Genomic DNA, 24,297 nt, shown 5'->3' on the forward strand with positions numbered 1-24,297 from the left:
CATCAGTTGTAAATACCAAAAACAGCCTCTTACGATGATAGAACATTTTTAAACATCTCTTTCAAATTTGTATAAAAATTATCTTACTATTTCAATGAAAATATTTGAATGAAGTACTGAAAAGTGGTTTCCCTTCTTAAAGAAAAATATAGTTATAAAAGATTACGTCAACTTATAATTTATGACACCAGACATAAAAGATATAAACTATGTGGAGTTATTGTTTTGTTTAAATTCTTGTTTAAGTTCTTAAATTCTTGTGCGTTGTATCATTGAGGAAGAAAATCATGTGTTATTTTTTGTATCTGCCTGTTGTTTCTTTATGATTTTTTTTAGTGGTGCTTTTTCAAATTTCTGCGAGCAATGCAGTGTTTCTTTTATGAGATTAATAAAGTTTACTTATATATGTTGTCCTATGTTTAGCCAAAGTATGTGTTGCAGTATAATATGAAAATAAGGGGCACTGTCGCCACGATCATTGGAGGTTGCGGATGTAGATGGTATGAAATGTAGCCCCAGTTACTGTGACATGCTCCGGCTGACCTTTATGGCCACGACCACAGTGCAGTATTGCAGTTTAAATACTACATATAAGGTTGATATTTAAAAAAAGATAAACACTACAACAAATTCTTGTTTAAAAAGGAAATACTTCAAACAGTTTTTGGGAAGCTAACTCACACCAGAAAAACCAAAAAAGTTGTTCAAGAAAAAGAAAAAACATCTGTTCAGTATATATTATTTAAATATATATTTTTAAATGTTTACTCAACTTCTTCCATTATGTCAGACTTAGGTACGGCCGGTTTGACGTATACTCGACACGAATCCTTTGGCTTGCAGGTAACGCTCCTTACATAGTCGAAACTCTGACCTGGCACGAGGTCAAAGTTGAAATTCTTCACTAACTTGGCCATGACAACCTGAGCCTCAATCTGGAAACAATAAAGTCAATGGTAATGACAGGAAACACAATACAGTGTATGTCACAAGAGGGCAGCATTTGTTTGTATTGTTTTCCTTGTCCATTACTTCATCCAGCAGAGCTGGCACTTCCTAAAGTGAATGTGTATAGTAGGAGTGGGCTAAGTTATGTTAAACATTCAACAAGTGACGGGCGTCTGTGCGGCACCATAATGTAGCCCGAGCCCTAAATGTAGCCCGGACATGTTTGGGGCTACGTTTAGGTCCGGGCTACATTTAGGGCTCGGGCTACATTATGGTGCCGCACAGGCGTCATTCTCCAATCCGGGTGCAGTGGAGTTTGTTTTATACTTGGTCAAGAGAACTTGCTGATCAATAATTCTAGAGAAACCGAGTGTGATGAGACGAAGAAAAGATCGAAGATGGTAGATAGACGGAGAGAGCGACCCAATGAAAGCGGGTTGAGAGGGGGAGCTCTAATCAAGGAAAGTCGATCTAAATGGTCTGAGTTTGAGCAAGTTTGGGACAATTTCTCACAGTTATAGGGCCATATAGCTATATACAAATAGACTATAACAATAGTCTATAGTCTAATACGATACTGACATACGATACTGACGTGCAGAATTAACTGGTTTCTTGTAAGGACTAAGGCTCGGTCACACAGGCCTCGATAACGAGAACGACAACGAAAATGTAAGCAATGCATGCCCTCGATTGGTTGAGTTCTGCGTCGAGCGTTTCAACCAATAGAATGCGTTCCCTTTGCGTCGTGATCGTTATAATTTTCGCTATCGCTGCAATGTGATTTGGCCTTTACTCACGATAGCAAACTGATTCCCGATACACTTCCTTGGACCCAGTGAGAACGGGATGAACATGTAGTTGTTGCTAATGACATAAACAACATAAAGCATTGCATTACCAGAAAGTAATATAAATTTTAAATATCCTTTTCTTTGATAATTTCTATTTGATGTAATTTTTTTAAGACGACGTTGACATGTGCAATTCAGTTTTTAACTGCGAGACCTGTTTCAATAAACCTTTTTTTGAATTAAATTGAATTGTATTGAATTGAAGGTATATTTGTATTATTTTCTACATGACCAATTTGCCAGTTTTCAAACCCATAAAACTCACAAGAAAGTTTCAGTCATATATTGTAGAGCACCAAAGGCACGACCTAAGCCCAATTTCATGGCGATCTGCTTACCGCCGAATTCTGCGCTTACGATCGCGACTCCCCGCTTACGTGCAAGCGCCGAATTTCTGCGCTAGCCTTGTAAGCGTAGAATGCCTAGTAACGTGAAGTACGCACGCGCAGAAGCACAAATTCGCCGCTAACCCGTGAAATACGCTTGCCGTAAGCATAGAATTCCCTGCTCCCGTAAGCGCCGATTCTGTGCTTACGGTAAGCAGAGCCATGACATTGGGCCCTGTGGAACCTAAACTGTGCACTGGACACCATTTCAGCAAGCATCTCTTTTGATGCAACAATTATAGATCAGTGCGGGGCCCAATTTCATGGCTCTGCTTACCGTAAGCACAGAATCGGCGCTTACGGAAGCAGGGAATTCTGTGCTTACGGCAAGCGTATTTCACGGGTTAGCGGTGAATTTGGGCTTCTGCGCGTGCGTACTCCACGTTACTAGGCACGCTTACAAGGCTAGCGCAGAAATTCGGCGCTTGCACGTAAGCGGGGAATCGCGATCGTAAGCGCAGAATTCGGCGGTAAGCAGAGCCATGAAATTGGGCCCAGACAATGACCGTTATATAACAAGAAGTATGCTTGTTGAAATGGCGCCGATGTGTATTTCTCTTATCAATAATAACTAAAGCTTCCCATCTTGTGCACTTTGGCACGCTGTAATCGTTGGTATCAATTAAGTTGGCACTTATACATGTTACATGTTGGTGGAAATACCATAAGACCTTAGGGCTTGTAGCTCAAACTTTTACTAGACCGAAAGCTATTTTTGCAATACCAGAATCAAAATGAAAAAAACAACAAGTTTTACACATAAAACAGTTTAACTCAAAGGCCTAAAACAAGATTATTTGAGTAAACACTTGTTTTAGTTGTTTGGCTCTATATTGCAAACTCTTTGAAAGCGTGAAAACCAAAGTTTGTGAAATTCACCCCCAGGTTATTAAACAAAATTTTAGAAAAGAGCATAACATAATGCTTTAATGCTGCTTAAACGCCATGTTGATATAACATTTGTTTCAAAAATTATGATAGCAGAAAACCAAGCGATGCGAGAGAATACAACTGAGAAAATAAGAGTTTGAAGTCGAGTTGATTTAACTGAAAATACTTCGGCACATTTTCTTGCAATGCTAATTTTGACCCCTTTTTAGTGTTATTCATCAGGAGGAAGTTGACAATATGAAATAAGATATATTTTGGCATTCTATATTTAAAAGAAAGTGTTTCTTCATCCTGATATTTCCGAGAAACGACTGATTTAGCTTGATCGCATTTACAGGGATATTTCTATAAAAAATTAAAGGCATGTCTTACTTGTCTCCACCCAAGAATCGGCTTGGCATAAATTCTTCTGGGTTTTCGAAATACTCCTTCTGTCTCGCCAGGTTCATAATGCAAACCTGGAGGAGTAAATGAAAATACGTGATAAGATAGTCTTTCATTTATGTCATTCAGTTTTAAAAACTGTTAAGGTGAGTAATGAGTGAATCAAGAAAAAGGAAAAAGGAAAAAGACAAAGGAAACTCATTTGTTGCCAAATATAAGCGCATTATGTCGAGCCCTGGCTCGATTTCCTCGCAGGCGGCAACTGTGCCAAGCTCAGCGGTAAATGTGTAGCCATGCACCGTGGCGATAACATTCCCACTATAGACCTTTCTTTTGCAACGTCACAGCCCGAGTTTTTGCCAACCCAGATTGGAAAACTATGCAAATTAAGAAAAGATCGCTATTTTTTGTAACAATGTAACAAAATTTGTTGATTTTGTTAAAAACAAAACAAATAATTATGAGAGGTATTTTACTTAATTGAAAGTTTGCAGAAAATGCTGAATTTGGTTAAAACATCTGTTTTTAAGATTTAGTGTTTTACTAATATTCGGCCGACCATGCCAACCAAGGCGGTTTGTTTATCAACAAAAGAAAGGTCTATACTACACTCAGTGACATTGACTCACAAAATGGCGCAACAAAAAAGTATGACGTCAGGTAAATGGGGTCATGCCCCGTATAGGCATTTGCGATGAATTCAACGAAAGTAAAATGTGGGAGGGATGGATTACAAAAATCAAAAAGTGAACAATTAAATAACTCACCGAGATGTTTGTGTTAGCAGGGATTTTAATGCCGTTCCAGACCACGTCTTTCGGTGTCACCCTCCCCACAGATGGCACAGGGGAATGGAAACGTAAAGTTTCCTTCAAAACCTTTTTTAAAACACAAATGGATTAAAAGGCAGTTAAAATGCTGCATACTTCAACTTTAATTTTCCGTAAATGAAACCAATAAATCACTTCATCAATTCAGCATATTGCAATGAGCCCTTTAGAGGTCATTGCTCTTACGACACCTCACGGACAAATTTTAAGGGAATACGTACTTGATAAATAAGATTTGTGGTAACATCATGTGTGTATCTACTTGCTAGGTAGATTATGTTTTTTTTTTGCGCAGAGTAGACTTTTTTCGGAAATCAGGAGACTTCTCAGTTCTGAAAAGAACTCTCCTGCTTGTAGGAAATCAGCCGTGACTACTTCTTATTTGCTTTAGTGGATCGAGGGTTATTAAACCCACTACAGCGAATGAGTTCTTAGTGGTCACAACTTTGACTAGCTTGCTCTAGTCATCGTCAGGAGAATTTTTTTTCGTTTTTAGATCACGTAAGAGATTGTGAATTTCTTTGACCTCCCATAACCTTTAATAGCAGCTACAATGCGATGGTGGCAAATGTTTTGACTGATGGCTCAGAGGCACCCGGAAGCTAACAGCAGCGGCTGAATGGGGAACTTTTAGTTGCCAGACTTACACTAGCCTTTCTCGAGACTGTCGAATCGTGCCGCACCGGGCCGGGGCACACTACGCCAACAGCCTTGAGTCAAGGCTAGACTTACACAGTCTGTAATGAAAGGAGCACTCACTCATTACTTTGTACATTATTCAATATACCTTAAACTGATACAAACTTACAGCGGTTGTGTATTTCAGTTTGGATAGGTCTTCAAAGCTGACATATCCATCATCGCCAAGCACTGCATCAACTTCAGTCTTCATCCTTATAACAAAAAACATATAAATAAGAGTTAACCACAGAACTGGTGTGACAACCTAACATAATAATGACCACTTTGCATATACCATTTTTTTAGTTTGGTTTATTTATTTATTAAATATTTAACATAAATACATTTTTAAATATTTTTTATTACTTTACAGAAGCTTAATAGTAGACTTGGTACTATTGTTTAATGGCAGTTTGTATTGAGGATGTTTGTATAGCCTTGCTCAAGGCAGTCGCATTATTCGCTCCGAAAAGACTCAGCTGTAAACCCACTCGCCGTATACCCTGTGCATGGTGTGTGCGATCACACCGAATGACCCACCCTTATACACACTGTCACATCGCACGAATACTGTTCACACAAGTCATCGCACTCGTACACCACTAACCGCATGCGGAGGCCGTCAGGCTGACAGCCTTGTCGGGTCTGTATCTTCCCGTTTTAATGTGTTGTATTGAAAAAATTCCAATAGTGGACGAAATTGGGGGGGCTCTAGGATATGCTAGTATGCAGCTCATGAATACGTATATCGTTCGTCAGACCTATCAGACAACACAGGATGTGAGGCAAATGAATTATTCATTTTGACGTCCAATCACGCACTTCCCTTATCACGACCTTTGGACCCTATCATGCGTCCGTGGTGGTGGTGTGTGAGGTAAACATGTCTCGTCTTTCGCGGGCATTATGGTAATGAGCTGACCGTGGGAACTCTTCGCTTATTATAGTAATGAGGTCAGTGGCTTCAACACAGACCCTACAAGGCTGTCGGCCTGACGGCCTCCGCATGGGATGCGGATAGTGTACGGGGGCATCGTGTCGTGTGATGTTACGCACAGTGAATACGGGTGGGTTTTACGCACAGTGAATACGGGTGGGTTTTTATACAGCGGCGGTCTTTTTTCGGAGTGAATAATTCGACTGCCTTGAGCAAGGCTAGTTGTTTAATGGCATAAAAAAGTAAAAGAAAAAAACACACAACAAACAAAACCCACAAAGAAAACGACCCAAACAACATAAAACAGACAAGAACAAAAAAAAACCTCAAACAAATACCCAAACATAAAAAATAAAAAAAATAAAAACAAGTTAACCTGGCTTATAAAACGACAATTCACCCAAAAAAATTAATCACAAGATAAGTGACTTACTTATACATTATTTCTGGATGTCTCCCAAGCTCCAGCAATGTAGATGCCATAAGACACGCTGTCGTCTCTTGACCTATACAAATAAAATCGACAGAAATTTACAAAAACACTCCTGAATGTGGTTTACTTATTCATGAAAAATAAGAAATAATTGTACGGAAAGATTGCACTTGTATTGAAGAAGAGAAAACGATATTAGTAACCAACTCAATAATTCCCTATAACAATCAAATCTGTCGCATGAATGTTGACTGGCATTCGAATTAAAAATATTCAACTCAAGAACTGCACTGTTTTCTGTCTTTAGTTTCTTAAAGGGGGGGGGGGGTACCTTCGGTAATTTCACTAACAAAATACTGAACACAAAAACTCAGTATAAGAGCTATGGAGAGCTGTTGATACTAAAAAACATTTTTAGGATCGTCACCCTTTGAAGTAATGTAGTCTTATAGAGAGAGATGTTTTTTATGATTTGAGTCTGAGAAAGGCTTCAAGCATGAGAAAGGGTTCAGGCATTTTGTGCATAATTTATGTTAGGACACACCAAGTGAGGAAACTGGTCTTGGACAACTACCATTTGTACACCTTGGCTTTAAAGTGCAGACATGACATTAAGACTAAAACTGTGTGAGAAACAAGGCTGGACGTCCGCATATACCCAGTAAAAATATCTACCGGGCAATCTTGGTGGTCTAGTTGGTGAGACAATGCTCTAAAATTGCAAAGGTCACTGGTTCGAACCCAAACGAGTAATATGCCTGTGTCCCCCCACAAAAGCTTCGGAAAATACCTACGTATACAGTGCTATTATACACATCAGTGTATTATGGGTAAAACCAAAATAAATATTCTTTATCCCTGATTCAAATTTCCATCTAATAAAAAAATATCTTGCCTGCCAAGAAAAACGTCACAAAATGATCGATCATCAACTCCAGGTCTATGACGTTGCTGTCACCAGCTGGCATTGCAGACTGCAGAATATGACTGAGGATGTTGTTGTCCAGTTTCTCGCCTCGTTTGAGCGCTTCCATCTGGCCCATAATACACTGTCGTCCAATCTCCCGCATTCTCTTGGCGGCAGCTCTCCCCTCCCGTCGTAATTTAATATGGTCTCTAAAAGGACTTAGCTGAAATACAAATTAAATCACAGACTATAAATAAATTGTTCTTGTTCAATACAAACATCCTCAATACAAACTTCCCCATTTCTATGAAAGCCAAGATGGTTGAGGAGACAAGGACTCTCAGAAAAGCAAAAATTAAATGTCATGTCAAGAAACTAACCACAAGCAAACTTTGTTCACTATACTAGCCAATAAGTTATCACACAACGGAGAGAAGACAACGAAGGAAGTTTCATCTTTAAAATATGCCAGTTTTAGACTACAAGACACTTCTTGACCGGAAGTAGAGGTCACACAAGGTCACTTACACAATAAAAACAAATACCTATTTTAATGTAATCTACAAAAAGCAACCCAATGTCTCTTGTCGTTGGTTCAATGCTGATTTTCAAGGATTTAGAATTATTAACGTTTAGAAACCTTGTAATTTGACAGCTGATGACGTCATAATGACTTAAGTATCTCATAATGACCTATACGGGAGGGTGCTTTAGTAATTATTGATTGATTGATTTATTTATAAATGTATTAAATATCTTTATACAGGATACACAAATCAGCACCAGAGCTGTATTACGTTATGGTCCCGTGTCAGTATAAAAAAAGCAAAATACAAACAGACAGAGTAAAAAGATTTTACATTAAAAAAAAAAACCCAGATGAACAACATGAGGATTAAAATATACTTACAAATTGATTTGTTTATACATATTGTTATAACCACCAATAGACGATGCATTTTGGGCCTCAGTAAGTAACTTATTCCATATTCCATATAGCAGCGCCGGAATAATTGAAAGGTTGCTTAAAACATTCCATGTTAGGCTTATAGGGAGAACAACTTTTAAGTTGTTTTAAGTTGTTCTCCCTAAAAAAGTTGCCTTGGATCGGTCGAGTTTGTCTTTGAAAAGCGTTCTGTAACTGTTTCTAAAACAGAATGCATATGGATAGAAGTTGTTGCAGAAGTAAAGTACAATGTCGACTTACACGGTCGGCCATTTATGGGAGTCAAATTTTTGACCAACTCGCCCAACTTTTTATAGAACAACTTCAATCTTCAATGGTGGAATCCTTAGTCAGCTACCTATAGCTATACTGGGATGGTGCAGAAGTGACGTCATAGTCAAAGTGCATAAGAAATCAGGTGAAGTTAAGGTTTTGACAAGACAAAAAGACTGATAACAAAAGACGATAACTTAGGGTGCGTAAAAACTGACGGATGATTTAGAGGAGATGTGAGCCCACTGGTAGCCTCATCCCTCTAATAGCTGGTAGGGCAGTTTCCTTGAACTCGTTCGATCCAAGGCATGGCAACGTGTTCCTTTAAGAGAATCAGCATTTCTAGTATTGAACCCATGTCTATCAAAGTACATCTCAATATTATTACAAAGTCTAATTTGCAGACAATGGACGCTGAGAAGAAGAAGGAAAAAGAAGCAGGCCTATACATCAAATATAAATTTACGTACAAAGAACAAGAGGCGTTCGACTCGACGCTTTGCTATGAACACGATAAACACTTTCCGACCTACCGACCTTATATTAAAATGGCATATAACCGGAAACATTTTTATTTTGCCTAATAGGCAGCAAGTCTTGCTTAAAGGCACTGGACACAATCGGTAATTGCTCGGAATAACTGTTAGCATAAAAATGTACTTGTTAATGAGAAATGGAGAGCTGTTGATAGTGCAAAACATTGTCAGAAACGGCTCCCTCTGAATTAACGTAGTTTAGAAAAGAGAAGTAATTTCTCACCCTAATATGACAAGTTTTCAGGCCTAAAACCTATTTAGGCACAATATTGGGTCATTGACATTTACCAAAATGTGCTTTTAACGGATATTAAAAGTGACATAAAATAAAAACAACAACCCAGCTATATCAAGAGGTAAACTTACCCAAACTAGTGGATTTCGGAGTAGTAATACACCACCATTCACCAGAAATTGAATATCTGTGCAGAATGTAGATTTTTCATCAGAAAATACATTCATATCCTTTCCGAAAGCAACCTACAGAAGAATAACACAGGAAAATATAAACATAGTTTAAAATAGACAGAAATCTTATGTGTAATTTCAACTGTTGGTTGGGATGTGGTGGGAATTTAGGGTTCATTTTGTGCTCACATACTTTACTGGTAGTTTGTATATGGTAAAACAATAAAATAATCATCTGACTTTTGAATGAACAAACAAATTGATTTCCTTAATAAATCAAATATAAATATATATAAACAATCAGATAATGCTTGTCTTCAATCAGTAAAAATCTTTATAATGATTTATTTGAAGGAACACAGTTGTTATAAATGGTACTGAATAAATGTACGAACGAATGTGTTTGTATTGAACATGAACAAGAACATGTTTTTAACACAGATACCACAAAACGTTTGAAATCTAAAGAGAGACTTCAAGGTCAAATTCAGTTTTGAGTCCTCATGAAAGTTTAGGAAAAAGTCTTTAAAGTCACCTGGAAGTGGTATTTTTACTAAGAAAAGCTTTTGTCATTAAGATATGTGTTTTGATGAGTGGAATGTGAATAAACAGTTAACCAAGGTTCTTAAAAATTAGTTATCATTTTATTTACAAATTTAAGAGTAGGCCCCGACCCGAGAGGGCGCTGTTCGTGACGTCAATCGAGGCGCGAGAACATGTGTCGTTTGGCCCCGTACACTACTTCTGGGTACCTGATCGGTATGGTGCATACAAACGACGGTCACGAGTAGACTGCACGCGCTACGACTGCTGTGCGGACGGTCCACTCGGATTGCCCTGCACGGTGAATCGCAAGCTAAAAATATGCCCTCAAAGTTCTAACTTACCCGAATTTTTCACGTTTGGCATATGCTCCTATATGTTTGTCACGTCTTTCAGGTACCTTCTATGATTTCCCACTAGCTGGAAAAGTTGTTGGGATGGCGTCAGGTTTTAGAATAAGTTTGTCAAATGTTTGGTGTATTCCGGATTCTAAGCACGACGGCTCGAATTGTTCGCTGCACAGCGCTGAAAAAGACGTCGGACCGGACCACTTTTGCTCTTGTGGGTCTGCACAACCGCCTATAGTTGGGATCTAGGAAACACATGCAACCTGACCCCATCTTAGTTGTTTTGCTGCACTCCAGCAGCAATACACCTGGTCGGCATTGCCGGAAAAATGCAATAAAAAACTTTTTCGAAACGTACAAACTCACGACTTGGACCGTACATGCACGTGTGTTCACTCTACGCGTTGCAGGCAAAGTCTGCCTCGATTGACGTCACAAAAGGGGTAGGCGGAGTCAGCCCCCAAACAACTTTATCTATTTTTTAACATAAAAATCGTGACAAACACTTACTAAAAAATGGTTGTATTGTTCATAGGCATATACTCTTATGTATATGTTTCCAGGTGACTTTAACAATTTGCCAAATAAAAATAATTAAGAGGTCTGCAAAACTACCAGCGCCATGCAGTGACAGTTGAGTTCCCCCTGCACTGATGATGCAGTGGTAAAAAATGTGTGGATTGTCCGACATCGACGCCATTAGTGCGGAGTGCTTTTCAACATAACATATAAATGTACCTTACTGATGCTGTCTAGTGAAACCATGTTAAACATATCCATCATGTTCACTTCTGTTTTCCCATCAGCTTTCTTGTACAAACACTCAACTAGAGCGTCACTGCTGGAGTTGAACTGGACAATACAGGTCTTCAGGTAGCTATAGAAATAATGTGAGAATTTTACTGCATTAGTTTAGTATAGTGTTATACAACACACATTCTACCGATAGCGAGGATGCCCCAAGGTGATTCTGGATTGATGACAAAACGGACTGGATTTGGAAAAAGACAAGACTCGAGAAGAGTGGAGCCAAATCGTCATTCAGGTTCCTCCAATGGCCCAATTGCATAGAGCTGCTAAGCAAAACGTTTGCTAAGCAAGACATTTCTTTCTCGATAAAAAAAAAGGATTACCAACCAAATTTCCACGTGATTTTCAGGATAATGCAACACATAGAAATTTGGTTGGAATCCTGAATTATCTAAGAAGAATGTTTGTGCTTAGCAGCTCTATGAACTTGGGCCACACGGGTACAAGGCTTTAAATAGGACACGATGATCATGTCAAGGTACCCAATGCACTTGAACAAATAGAAGTATTTTAAGAAAGGTTTTAACAACATTATTATTATATAACCAATTTAAGAATTTACAAGGTGCTGCAGTGCATAAGGGAGCCACTGCCAGAAACACCGGGCAAACACGACACATGGCGGACCTACAAGTGTCATGACCAGCACTCGATTTCACAAAGAGCTATGATTGATCTTAACTGAAAATCCTCTATTGAAACTGATTCAATTCAATTCCAGACATTTCAATAATGCATTGTCTATAACATGGAAGGTTTATAAGAACAGTGCGATGTCACAACGCAGATACCCATGTCGACCCCGCGGTGCTCACCTCGCTGAGCCCCTGACAAGAGCTAAGCGAACGATCCCCCACCTCGTGGTGACGTCATGCACCTGGGGCCAGCCCCCCCCCCCCCTCTCAAGTGACCCGCTCCACAAGCAGGGCCATCGGGGCTGAGCCGGGTGAGCCCCTGGAATGATGTCAAAGCTATTCGAACGTATCGGTGGCAGACCGGTGTCAACCAAGGGAAGTTAATCGAACGCACCATTAACCACTAGTAGGCTACAACACGTCAAGTTAGTGCTATCATGTAATGCACCTGTCAATGGTAACATGTTTCCTGGGGGCGTTACACGGGGCCCGGCGGTCGGGGCAGGGACTTAATTGTTTTCCAAGAAGAAGTCAGTGTCCCCGCGGCGTTGCACTCACTACCAGCAGGGACCACCCGGGGCTTCCAAATTTGAATTTGGGGCCGATGGGTAAGTCCCAGTCGAGTCATGTGTACAAAATCACAGGCATAACTCAATGGGATTCGAACTAACGACCCTTGCAATTCTAGAAAAAATGTCTTACCAAGTAGACCATCGAGATCGACCGATAGCTATAGGCATTCCGAATCCACAGCAGAGGGTACTACAACCCGTGAAAGCACTGGCAGTATACAGTGCTAACACACATCTGTGTAAGGGTAAAACTAGTACATTTTTTCCCGATGCTAAGTTAATATTCCATTATATGCTGCACAATGTACGATTATCAGTGTTTGATATTCAACATGGAATTTTCAAGGTTTGTTAAAGAATTTCTGAGTTTACAAAATATGTAGAAGTTATTTCTTTGTGTATTGTTGTTATTTCAGGGATCAGACTTACTTTCGATGGAAGGTTGGGCTGAACATGGCGGACTGTGGTTTCCAGGTTTCATGATCCAACTCGGTCAAGAGACCTCGGCCCATTAAACGCTGGCCAAAATAGCATTTCATGTTTTCTAAGCCCACCCCGAACTTCGGATAGTTGTCCAACACTAACATTTCCTGAAATCCAATTGAAACTAAGAACGGTCACATTGGTGAAAGATAAGATGAATTACTGTAGCATGTTATAGCTTCAACTTCATATGTCTTTTTATACACAAACGAAATGGCCATCCCTTCGATTTTCAACAAACACACCATCCAAAGTGTGAAAAAGAAATTGTTTAGTGACTAAAGGCAGTGGGCATTATTGGTAATTACTCAAAATAATTATTAGCATAAAACCCCACTTGGTAACAAGTAATGGGGAGTGGTTGATAGTATAAAACATTGTGAGAAACGGCTCCCTCTGAAGTAACGTAGTTTGCGAGAAAGAAGTATTTTTCAATGAATTTGATTTCGAGACGTCAGAATGGATTTTGAGGTTTCGAAATCAAGCATGACAGCACACAACTTCGGGTGACAAGGGTGTTTTTTCTTGTATATGTAGTTATCTCGCAACTTCGACGACCAATCGAGCTCAAATTTTCACAGGTTTGTAATTTTTTGCATACACCAAGTAAGAAGACTGACCTTTGACAATTAGCAATAGTGTCCAGTGCTTTAATCAAAATTGCTTAATTGTTATAATTTTCAAGAAACACACCATCCAAAGTGTGAAAATTGTCATATTTTGTTTAAAATAAAAATAAAATAATGTTTTGTCAAGAATTGTGTGCTCATTCATAATCACCGTTAAACGAAAGTGATTGATTGATCATCAAAGCTAATTTTGCGACTTTGAATGTCTTGGCAATTTTCATGCTCGCTGGTACCTTACACCTTAAGGACACTTGGTAATTGTCAAAGGACCAGTCTTCTCACTTGGTGTATCTCAACATTATGCACAAAATAACAAAATGTTCTTCTTTTTTGAGAGCAATAAAGTTTCTTAAAAAAAGTCTTAGTTCTAAGAAGGAAAATTAGCAAATGTAATCTCCCTGTTATCTCCCATTTGTTAATTATATATATTGTAAAAAAAACCAAAACAAAACAAAAACAACAACATTTTTTCATATTAGTAAAAACAAAAACAACAGCTCCAAAAACACATGACAGGCAACATGTTAGATTGTCCCTTTTTTATGGTAGCCCTGACCATGAGTGGACTTTAATTGTGACACTAGGGGGCTAAATTTTAGCTTATAATCACACACAATAACACTCCGTCTTCTTGCTAAAAGCTTACCCTTACAACTTCAGGAATGTAGACATGAACAAAGGTCCGGTAGTAGAGATAGAATATAAAAACCTGCCCGAATTCCCTATTCCTGCAAAGGGAAAGATCCAATAATAATATTAATAATAATAATTAAAAACTAAAAATACATTAGATAGCAGGTTTGTGTGGTTAAAAACATAATCAAATGTAGGCCCCCTTTTCATTGGTTTTCTCAATGAAAACATGTCTAAATTAACTACAGGTTGGTATTCCGAAATATTCTCTGTGCCTACCCGGAGATTTATCTTTAATATTTTCAATGTCATTGTGTGGAATTTTTCTTTTTCTATGAATGCTGTTCCTTATTCAGTAGATGAGGACAGCTCCTCCTCTCATCCACCCCATACGTCAGGTCACTTGAGCTAGCAAATGTAAATAGAAAACATAACTATCACAATCAGAAATACTGATCATGCTAAAATAAAAAATATTATCAATAAGAAATTAGAATAAGCTGCTGCAATTTGCAAACTAATCAAAATGACCTCTGGAGTAAATGCAAAAAAACAAAAGTGGCCTCAAATTTTTCTCCTGGCTGTTTTCTCAAAGGCCTAACGAGGTAGCTGCTAATATGCTTGTGTTTGTTTTGTAAAATCTATTTTTGCCGCAAATGCTTCGCAGAGATAGGTAGCCAATAAGAAAAAACCAAGCTATTAATGACTTGTAAGATTTGAAACTTTGCATCGTGGATATACGATAAGGAAAGGTAATCAGTATGCTCTGATCGATCAGTATGCTTTGATCGTCTTCTGGAGAAAGCTAAAGCTTTCTCCAGAAGACGATCAGAGCTAGCCTTGCTCAAGGCAGTCGCATTATTCGTTCCGAAAAGACGCCGCTGTAAACCCACCCGTATACCCTGTTCATGGTGCGTGCGATCATACCGCATGACCCACCCGTATACACACTGTCAGATCGTACGAATACTGTTCACACAAGTCATCGCACTCGTACCACTAACCGCATGCGGAGGCCGTTAGGCCGACAGCCTTGTCGGGTCTGTATCTTCCGGGTTTAATGTGTTGTATTTAAAATATTCCATTAGTGGACGATATTGGGAGGGGGGCTCTCTGATATGCTAGTATGCAGCTCATGAATATGTATATCGTTCGTCAGACCTAACAGGATGTGAGGCAAATGAGTTATTCATTTTGACGTTCAATCACGCACGCCTATCATGCTCGCTTAGCGTCCGTGGTGGTGGGTGTGATGATGTAGATATGTCTCGTCTTTCGCGGGCATTATGGTAATGAGCTGACCGTGGGAACTCTTCGCTTATTATAGAAATGAGGTCAGTGGCTTCAACACAGACCCTACAAGGCTGTCGGCCTGACGGCCTCCGCATGCTGATAGTGTACGGGGCACCGTGTCGTGCGATGTTACGCAGAGTGAATACGGGTGGGTTTTATACAACGGCGGTCTTTTTTCGGAGTGAATAGTTCGACTGCCTTGAGCAAGGCTAGATCAGAGCATACTGATCGAGCATACTGATCGAAACGTCGAAACCAACGGTTCTTTTCAGAACCACGCCAACTCAGTAGAGATAGTCATTACTACATGGTGTTACCGCAAACCTTTCCATTTATTACTGGTTTCCTGCTAATAAAATGATCAGAAAAATAAATATCAAAGACTTTTCGAAAATGTTGGCCACGCCCCCACCTCCTCCCCAAAGAAAAAAAAATACTTTTAAACTTTCATATTTGATATACCTTGGTCCCAAACATCAAATTTGCCTATTCGGGCTGGTTTCACTGCTTTGGGTGTTTTAAAATAGTGAAATTTACCTATTTTTAAGGCCGCGTTACTATCAAACACAGCGAATATGAAATGATTTCTTTAAAAGTTATGGATAGGTGAGTCCTCATTAAATGTATAAAAATAATCACCGTGTTTTTCAAGTATTTTTTTAAAGTATTAATTTTTTTTTTAAGTATGAAAATATACCACCTTTCACAACTCATAACCGATAATGGTAGTGCTCCGATTTCAACAACGACCACATATCGATGTGGTAGCTCTAAAAATAGAGCATGTTTATATAGACCATCAACCTCCACAATGACAGAAGTTATAAAAACAAAACTAGATACCTACCAATCAAGGAACACATCTTCATACACTCTGCCATCTATGGCAGCCTGCTTCAAATCAGCAGCATTCCCGGTGAAAAAACTGTAAAGAAAAATAACAAATTAACCTGATCACTAAATTTACAAAATGAGACTTTTCAGTCTGCTTAAGAGTCCCATGCACAGTACAGAGACTGCACTATAGTTAAATGAACTTTATAGTTTGGTAATTAGTCAAACAAATTGTTAGCAAACAAATTGACTCGGTAACGAGCAATTGAGAGCTGTTCATAATATAAACAGTGTGAGAACAGGCTCCCTCGGAAGTAATGTAGTTTTTGAGAAAGAGTTAATTTCTTTCTCAAAAAATAAAAGGCTTCTGCATCTTAAAGGAACACGTTGCCTTGGATCGGTCGAGTTGGTCTTTGAAAAGCGTTTGTTATAATATGCATATGGGTAGAAAGATGCTGTAAGAGTAGAATACAATGATCCACACAAACATGCCTCGAAACTTCACGGTTTTCCTTTTACCTCGTCGACTAACACGGTCGGTCATTTGTGGGAGTCAGACTTTTGACTCCCATAAATGGCCGACCGTGTTAGTCGACGAGGTAAAAGGAAAACCACGCAATTTCGAGGCAAACTTGTGTGGATCATTGTATTCTACTTTTAAATTATCTTTCTAACCATATGCATTTTATAACAAACGGTAACAAACGCTTTTTTATAGACCAACTCGTCCGATCCAAGGCAACGTGTTCCTTTAAAGCACGCAAAGTAATGCATAAAGGGTGTTTTTCTGTTACTATTCTCTTGCAAATTCGATAACCAGTAATGAGCAAAAATATAACGGTTTGTTATTTTATGCGTAGGTTGGAATACACCAAGTGAGAATACTAGACAATTATCAGTAACTCGGGTTACGATTAACTCAAGATAGGATGTATCATACCGTTTCGTGAAATCGGCCGATGCTGCTAAGTAGCGTTGTGGACGGGGTGGGGGGGAGGGGGGGGGGGGGGGTAGGTGGAGGGCATGGTCACAAACTATGGTGGCAAACCACCCATCTTAAAGTTAAGACGAATCTGAGGGCTTTGCGAAATTGTACACTTGTCCGTCTTTTTTTGCGTTTCTCGTTATTAATTTAGTTGGTCCCCTCCATCTTTTCCAATTTCGTTCGGGTTCCGCTAGTGGTTCTTTCCGAGTTCCGTTTTGTTCACGTTCAGTGTTTCCCATTTCGTTTATACGTCCTTCTTTCCTTTCCCGCATGATATCCCCCGCCCAATTGTTGTTGCCGTTCCCAGTCACCTGGCCCACCTTGTGCCCCTGCCCTCTCCCGTATCATACCTAACCCGCGCCTCCATGGTACCTGTGATCCCGCGCGTTGGTGTTGTTCTTTGCTTTTTATAAAGAGATTGTTCTTTGCTTGCCACTGTATCTCTTTATAAATAGCCGAATCGTGTCTGCCTGTGTGTGTGTGTGTGTATGTTATTGGATCCCCTCCCTGGATACCGCATCAAACCTCACCAAATTTACACGAACATTTACATCTATTTTTGAACAAAATCCGTTGAGAATTGACAGTACAGTACAGTACAGTGGCTGCGCCCATAGCCTATTTTATTTTTATTTATTTATTTTTTTTTTTTTTTTGGGGGGGTAAAAATTATGACGTCATCCTAAAATATTAAAAGAGAGGCGTATGGGGACGGGATCATGAGAACGGAGGCTGGCTTTAGAGTTCGTGGGACGGGGAGAGGGAAGGGGCCGGTGTAGCTGCCTTAGAGCTATGGCGTACTCAGAGCTCCGGATGACGTCACCGGGGATTTTGGCAGGCAGTAATTACAGTCTCAGATCTCTGACCAGGCTACCCGCAGATCACTCGATACAATAAGTCTCCTTTGTGATTTATCTGCACGAGTTGGCGTGATTTTTCATGCGTGACCTCGGTTTGAATATATAATTAGTCCAAAGGGCTTCTGAAATTCAGTCTTTTTTGGCCTTATCTGAAAAGTATTGACAGAAATAATGTAGAAGTACATTGAAATGAAGACCATATCTGTTGTTTAGTATGAACAAAATCGGTGCAACTCAAATGTTAAAAAGAGAAATTTGTACGTAAAAAATGGCTTCAAAAAGAAGAAAACAAGTGACAAAAACATGGCAAATTTTCCCGTTGAATGTCAGCAACAGTCCCCAATTAGTATATATGGATATATTATTTCATATTCTTCCCGAAAATGTTAAAAGCGAGACCGGAACGTACCTAGTCCAGTCAGGATACAGCGATTTCCACCGTTAATCCAAAACTCCCATTACGAAAATGTCAACTATTAGACAGCATGGTTTTCCTGCACGGTGATTGGCTGACGATGACATCATTGACTAATATGGCAGCATGCTGTTTTTCGTTGGTATGGTGCCCCGACCACAAAGGCAGCGTTAGTCAATAACAAAAGAGCCCGTCTATACCATGGGATGAATGAGCTGATCCTCATTCAGCTCATAGTTTCGACAGGCGCTTTTACCATAACAACGAAAAACAGCTTGCTGCCATATTCGTCGATGCTGTCGAGACCTGTTTTGTTATCGTAGAGTGCTTTTTCGAGGGGCAACCCAAAACCATTTTCTTGCTTTCAGAAGAACCTTTTTTGTAATTCCCGCTCCTCAAATACTTGATTATGTGGAACTTTCGGACAATCCATTATAACGGACAACCATTATAAACCAGTGTAATGTTTTATTTAATTATTTATTATTTCTACTGAATCGGGTTGGGCAGGAAAATGACCGAGCCATACTACTTCACTTCCTCGTATCATTCATTGAGGCCAATGCACTTTTTTAATAACTTATTTAAAGATGATTTACGAGGCCACTGGATCAGCACTGTAGCCTTGACCACCACTACCCTCTTCTGGTTTTCAGACGACCCTTCTGTGTAGCACCCACTCCTTAAATACTTTATTACGTGATTACCCTTTTTTTCAAAATACTGTCGCATACGCTACACTCGTTCACCACACGTTATGGGCGCCACCATGACAGCTACGAAAGTGTGTAGAGCATAGAGTTGCGATGGTCGCGCGACGGAAATCTTGCGCGCAATCCTAAGATCGCGCGCGTCTGCCTATTCTTCAACAACAATTCAGGCGCGCACCGGGCGCGCAGTGTGTTGAGCACCGAGCGCCATTGCTGAGGTAAAAACGTGCCTAGTTTTGTGCACAAAGACATGAGGAAATCATGTCTCTTTTCACTCTTTATGGAAACTAAATGTTTTCCTCAACGACTTTCACAATTTCCTTAACAGGACATCATGATATACCATGGTAAATTGGGGGAAAAGACGCGGAAACTGTATAATTAAAAAGTCACTAAAATGAGATTTCGTCAGAATTTCAGTATTTCCCTCTGTGCTTAATTTAAAATATAAAGAATGTAGTAAATCGTCATATCATGCAGCCATGTCAGAGAAATCGCATAGATTGTCGAGGAAGACATTAAATTTCAATAAAAAGAGAAAAGGAAAACGATTTTCTCGTGTCTTTGTGAACAAAACTAGGCACAAGTACACCGCAGCAGTGGCGCACGGTGCTCAACAATGCGCGCCTGAATACGCGGGTTCTGGCACGGGGGCCGCCATTGCCTATCTTCCGTGTACATTTTCTGTGCGTTGCCGTCAGCACGTGACTTTTTGCCGTCAGCACGTGACATTTACCGCGTCAAAGGCCTTTCTCCCGTGTGCATTTTCGCGCGTCGCCTTTCGAACGTGAAATTTTTACCGCGTCCATGGCGAACAAAAACTTTTTCTACACAACTGCTGATGACGTCAGGTGAAATGGGTCAATAACTCTGTGGTGTAGAGCAAAACAGTCAGTCGACTCCGCACGGCGCTAAAATCGACTACTTTCGCTTGGGGTGCGCAGGCTCGGCATGACGTAACACTACCGTATTTGGTAATCTGGAGCTCTGAGTACGCCGGAGCTCCGAGACCGCCTCACCGGCAGGGGTAGGGGGACACGGGGGAACGGCAGCTTTTATTTAACTGTTGCTATATGGGACGGGATCAGGGATAACGGAGGCAGGCTTTAGAGCACGTGGGACGGGAATAGGAAAGGGGCAGGGGACGGGGGAACGGCACCTTTTATTTAACTGTTGCTAGGGGACGGGATCATGGAGAACAGAGTCAGACATTAGAGCACGCGGGGCTGGGAGAGGAAGGGGCAGGGGGACGGGGTAATGGCATCTATCACGCATCTCCATTTTTCAGGACACATGCATCCGTCCTCAAGCAAATTATGACAAATTGAATAAAACACGCCTTAAATTAAAGGGACACACCGGCTCACCGTTTACGCAATTTAGGGCTGTATAATCATAAATAATGTTTTTATAGATGGTTGCTGTAAACAAAAATCGTTATTGACAAAATTATTATTCACCTGGTCTTTTTTCGATCGGGGGCTCCGTTTTTGTATCCTTCTTTTCTTTTTCATAAAACATTTTTTAAGCTACTCGCACAATAACACTGTTAATATAACAAAATGCGGTATTCCTACGTTTTGACATCATCAATATTTTTTTATTGTTACCTGAAAACTCCTAGCAAAAAGAAATTAGGAGCCATGAAACAAAGCAGAGCATAATATTGGAACGTAGCGATCATAAGAAATATCGGATTCGACACGAGGTGTACCGACTGACAAACCCAAACCCCTCCCACGAGACACGGCATATGCGGTACGTGATATGCCCCGAGGCTTACGTTCCGATTGCTCCACGCCGTGGGGTTATATAACAAGTTCCGTTACACGGACTCTTTGAATGCGAATCTTACGTTAGATTTTCACCATTATTTACATTCTATAGCGATAATTTGAATACATGATCTTTTTCGCCAATTACTCGTTAATAATTTTGTAAAAAAAAGATTTAAATTTGGTTTGGTAAGATACTTTTATACGGCTGGAAGTAAAACTAGCCCGGAAGGTCACGTGATTGTTTGTACCACTTTTTGGTTAAAACAATCACGTGACCTTCGTTTTTGTTTTAAAATGCTCGAAAGCGGCCAAATTTGATGATTTTTTTAGGGACTGTTCTTCTTCAGTCCTGGAAGACCGTTGAATTCATTTCTGAGTCTATTTTGTAGCCCAAATAGCCCAATTCGGCCGGTGTGTCCCTTTAAAAGTTTACATAATTATGGGGACATTAATTTTTATTTTAAAACTCGTGACATCTACACCACTTTTGTTCCCCTCCCCTTCCACAAACACAAGACTTTCTTTGTAGTTCGGACAAACTGAGTAGAACATGCCTTAAAAGTTTACGTATTTGGCTTTGGTTACCGTTACTTTAACAACCAGCCGAAGTTTGTACACTCAATTTCCAGTTATTCATTAAATTATGAAGTCATTGGATTGGTTTTGTGCAAAAAATGACAGCTTGCATGTGTCACACATGTGCTTAACAATATCTTTAAAACGCAATTTGATGGGTGTTTCCTGAATATTGTTATTCTTTTTAAAGTGACAGTTTACAGTAAAACTAACACTTACACTGATTTCTTGATGTGATCTGATGATGTCATCGCAACTTTACTGTCGTCACGTGGTCATTGTGTACGATCACCCCCATGCACTATGATCAGATCATCAACAGTGCACATTGTTATGCGAATCTGGTATTCAGTTGTGCTAACTGCCCAGTTTACCTGTCTAACTGGACCCGCAGTGCATGAATTTGCACAACAACAAAAAAACATTGCAAAAACGCCTACAAGTGCGCGAACGGGGGATAATAAATGGGACGGGAACAAAATTAATCCGACTGACAAATAATACAAAAAGGGGAAAAAACAGGACGCGAAAATAATGACCAGGACGGAACAAAATTACCGAGAGTGGGAAATAATACGTGATAGGGAAAACGAGAAAAGGGACTAATAATAATACGGGACAGGAAAAAAATAAACTGAACGGGGAAAAAAATAAACGAAACGGAGTACAAACAAGGACACGGTAATTGGTATTGTGACGTCACTCTTTGCTTAGCAATTAAAATTGATACAAAGTTAAGATCAATCTTAGTGCTTTGTGAAATCGTAGACTTGCCCGTCTTTTTTCCATTTTTTTTTAATAGTCGGTCCCATCTATGTTTTTCAGTTTTGCACGGGTCCTGCTGCAGTGGTTGTTATTATACTCCTGTCCTGTCTATCGTTCCTACCATGTGCCCCCTCCTTCTCCCGTCCCATCTAACCAGCACCTCAGTGCCTCCCCGTCCCCGCGATCCCATGCGTTGGCATTGTTCTATGCTTGCCACTGTTTGACATGGCCATAACTCATTTATTTTCTTCTAGTTGAGTGCAGCAGATCAATCTACTGTTTTTCCCAAATCTCGTTTATACCCGTTTAATTGTTTCCCTTCAGTGTTTGCCGGGCCCCCGTTTTATTGCTAGAGCAAATTGTGTAGTCTAATTCCTAACACAAGGAAGGAAGAATAAACACCATAGCGATGATAGTATAAAGGCCTCTTCACGATGGTCATACAAAGAACCAGCAAAATTAAACGTTAAAACAACCTGGTATATCGGTCATTCCAAGTCAGGCCATGGTCAGACCAACTCACTTTTTTACCTCATGTCTTCCGATTTTGATAACAATTGTTGTGCTTGTAGGTCCTTATGAGCAATGAATGCACACAAATTTTCAGCCCGATCCGACTTACCATGTGGTCAGGGCAGAACCCACTAAAATCCGACATTTTTAGGGTAAAATACCACCTTTTTGGTAAAAATATGTCATAACCATGTCAATTTTTACCACATGTATATGCAATTTTGGTATCAAAATGATGAGAATTGCATGCTCAAATCAATTTTCTTAGTCAAAATTTTTTTTCTGAAATTAATGTAGGTCACTGAATTCTTTAATATGTTATTGTGACCTTTGACCCAGTTATTGCAATAATGTATCATTCCAAAAAATCAACGAAATAAAAATCATTAAAAAAAACCTATTGCGTTATATACTGTGCGAATATTGCATTTTATATAACATCCAAGCAGATCCTTGCCATTTGATTGGAGGATTGTCCGTCACGTGATAGCAAATAAAAGTACCATTGCACGCTGAGTCACTCACCGTGCTTTTTCGTTCCATCCGAAAAGTACCATTGCACGTAGCCCTGGCTGGCGGCCTTACACTTTCGTATTGTACTACAGTGACGTCCTGGACATCAGGGTACATTTCTGGGGCGGAAAATTTTACAGACTCACACTCCATGGCAGCATATATTTTTCTGCGGTGGGTTTTGGTCGTCATATGTTCTTCACAAATTCGTCATTTTCATGAAATAATGCAGCTCCCAACGTTAAGAAATTCAAATTTTTGTTCATACTCCTCACAGTCTGCCGTGTGTACGCAAGACGCCCAACGCACAAATATTGCGTTGCATTTGCGTGTTATAACGCTGTGCAGTCAAGATAATGGTGACCAAGAATTCATGCGTCTTGCATCATGCGTCTTGCACGCGAATGTATACGCGTACGCACGGCAACATACAACACTGTGAGAAAACGATCAAAACGGGAATTTTGTATGTTGGGAGCTGCATTATTTCACAAAAATGACGGATTCGTAAGGAATATATGAGGCGTAGGCCACTGCATGTGATCTCCGGCAATACGCTGCCGCGTGCTGTGCAGTAGTTACACTATCGTAGGACATAAGTTATGAACGCTGGCAACACGCTAAGCATTCGTTATGGAAACGTTCTGAGAAAAATTACTAACACTGAATGCATACGTCCAACTCGTTATGAATACGCTTTCAGTGAAACATATCCATCAATAGTTCAGGGTATTAATAACGGGAGTCGACGACCAGTACGATTAGGGAGGCAAATCGTGTACACTTACCTTTTCCGCTTTGGTCCAGGAACATGGCTGTACTTCACATGCACGTAATGAAGATATAAAACATATGCAACAAAAAGACTACCAAATACTACCAGGGGAAATCCCACCAGCGAAGCTAGCAAGAGGTTCAGAAAGATCATCTTATCTGCTTTCGAATACCCGTGCCAAATGACCAAATGATAGTCTTACTTGTAAACGTAC

General features: G+C 39.9%; 1 protein-coding gene across 1 annotated transcript; it reads right to left on the bottom strand.

Moving 5' to 3' along the window:
- Positions 1-403: 403 nt before the first annotated feature.
- LOC139938159 (cholesterol 24-hydroxylase-like) lies at positions 404-24,297 on the bottom strand. The gene is made up of 13 exons (XM_071933546.1): positions 24,097-24,297; positions 16,207-16,284; positions 14,080-14,161; positions 12,751-12,911; positions 11,043-11,181; positions 9,373-9,486; positions 7,240-7,474; positions 6,345-6,417; positions 5,102-5,186; positions 4,231-4,341; positions 3,452-3,537; positions 1,749-1,815; positions 404-935 (listed from the first exon to the last, which is right to left on the bottom strand). Exons 1-13 carry the CDS (start codon positions 24,234-24,236, stop codon positions 765-767), a joined length of 1,542 nt encoding a protein of 513 aa, XP_071789647.1. The 5' UTR covers positions 24,237-24,297; the 3' UTR covers positions 404-764.

Source organism: Asterias amurensis, chromosome 1, assembly GCF_032118995.1.
Source record: "Asterias amurensis chromosome 1, ASM3211899v1".
NCBI lineage: Eukaryota > Metazoa > Echinodermata > Asteroidea > Forcipulatida > Asteriidae > Asterias > Asterias amurensis.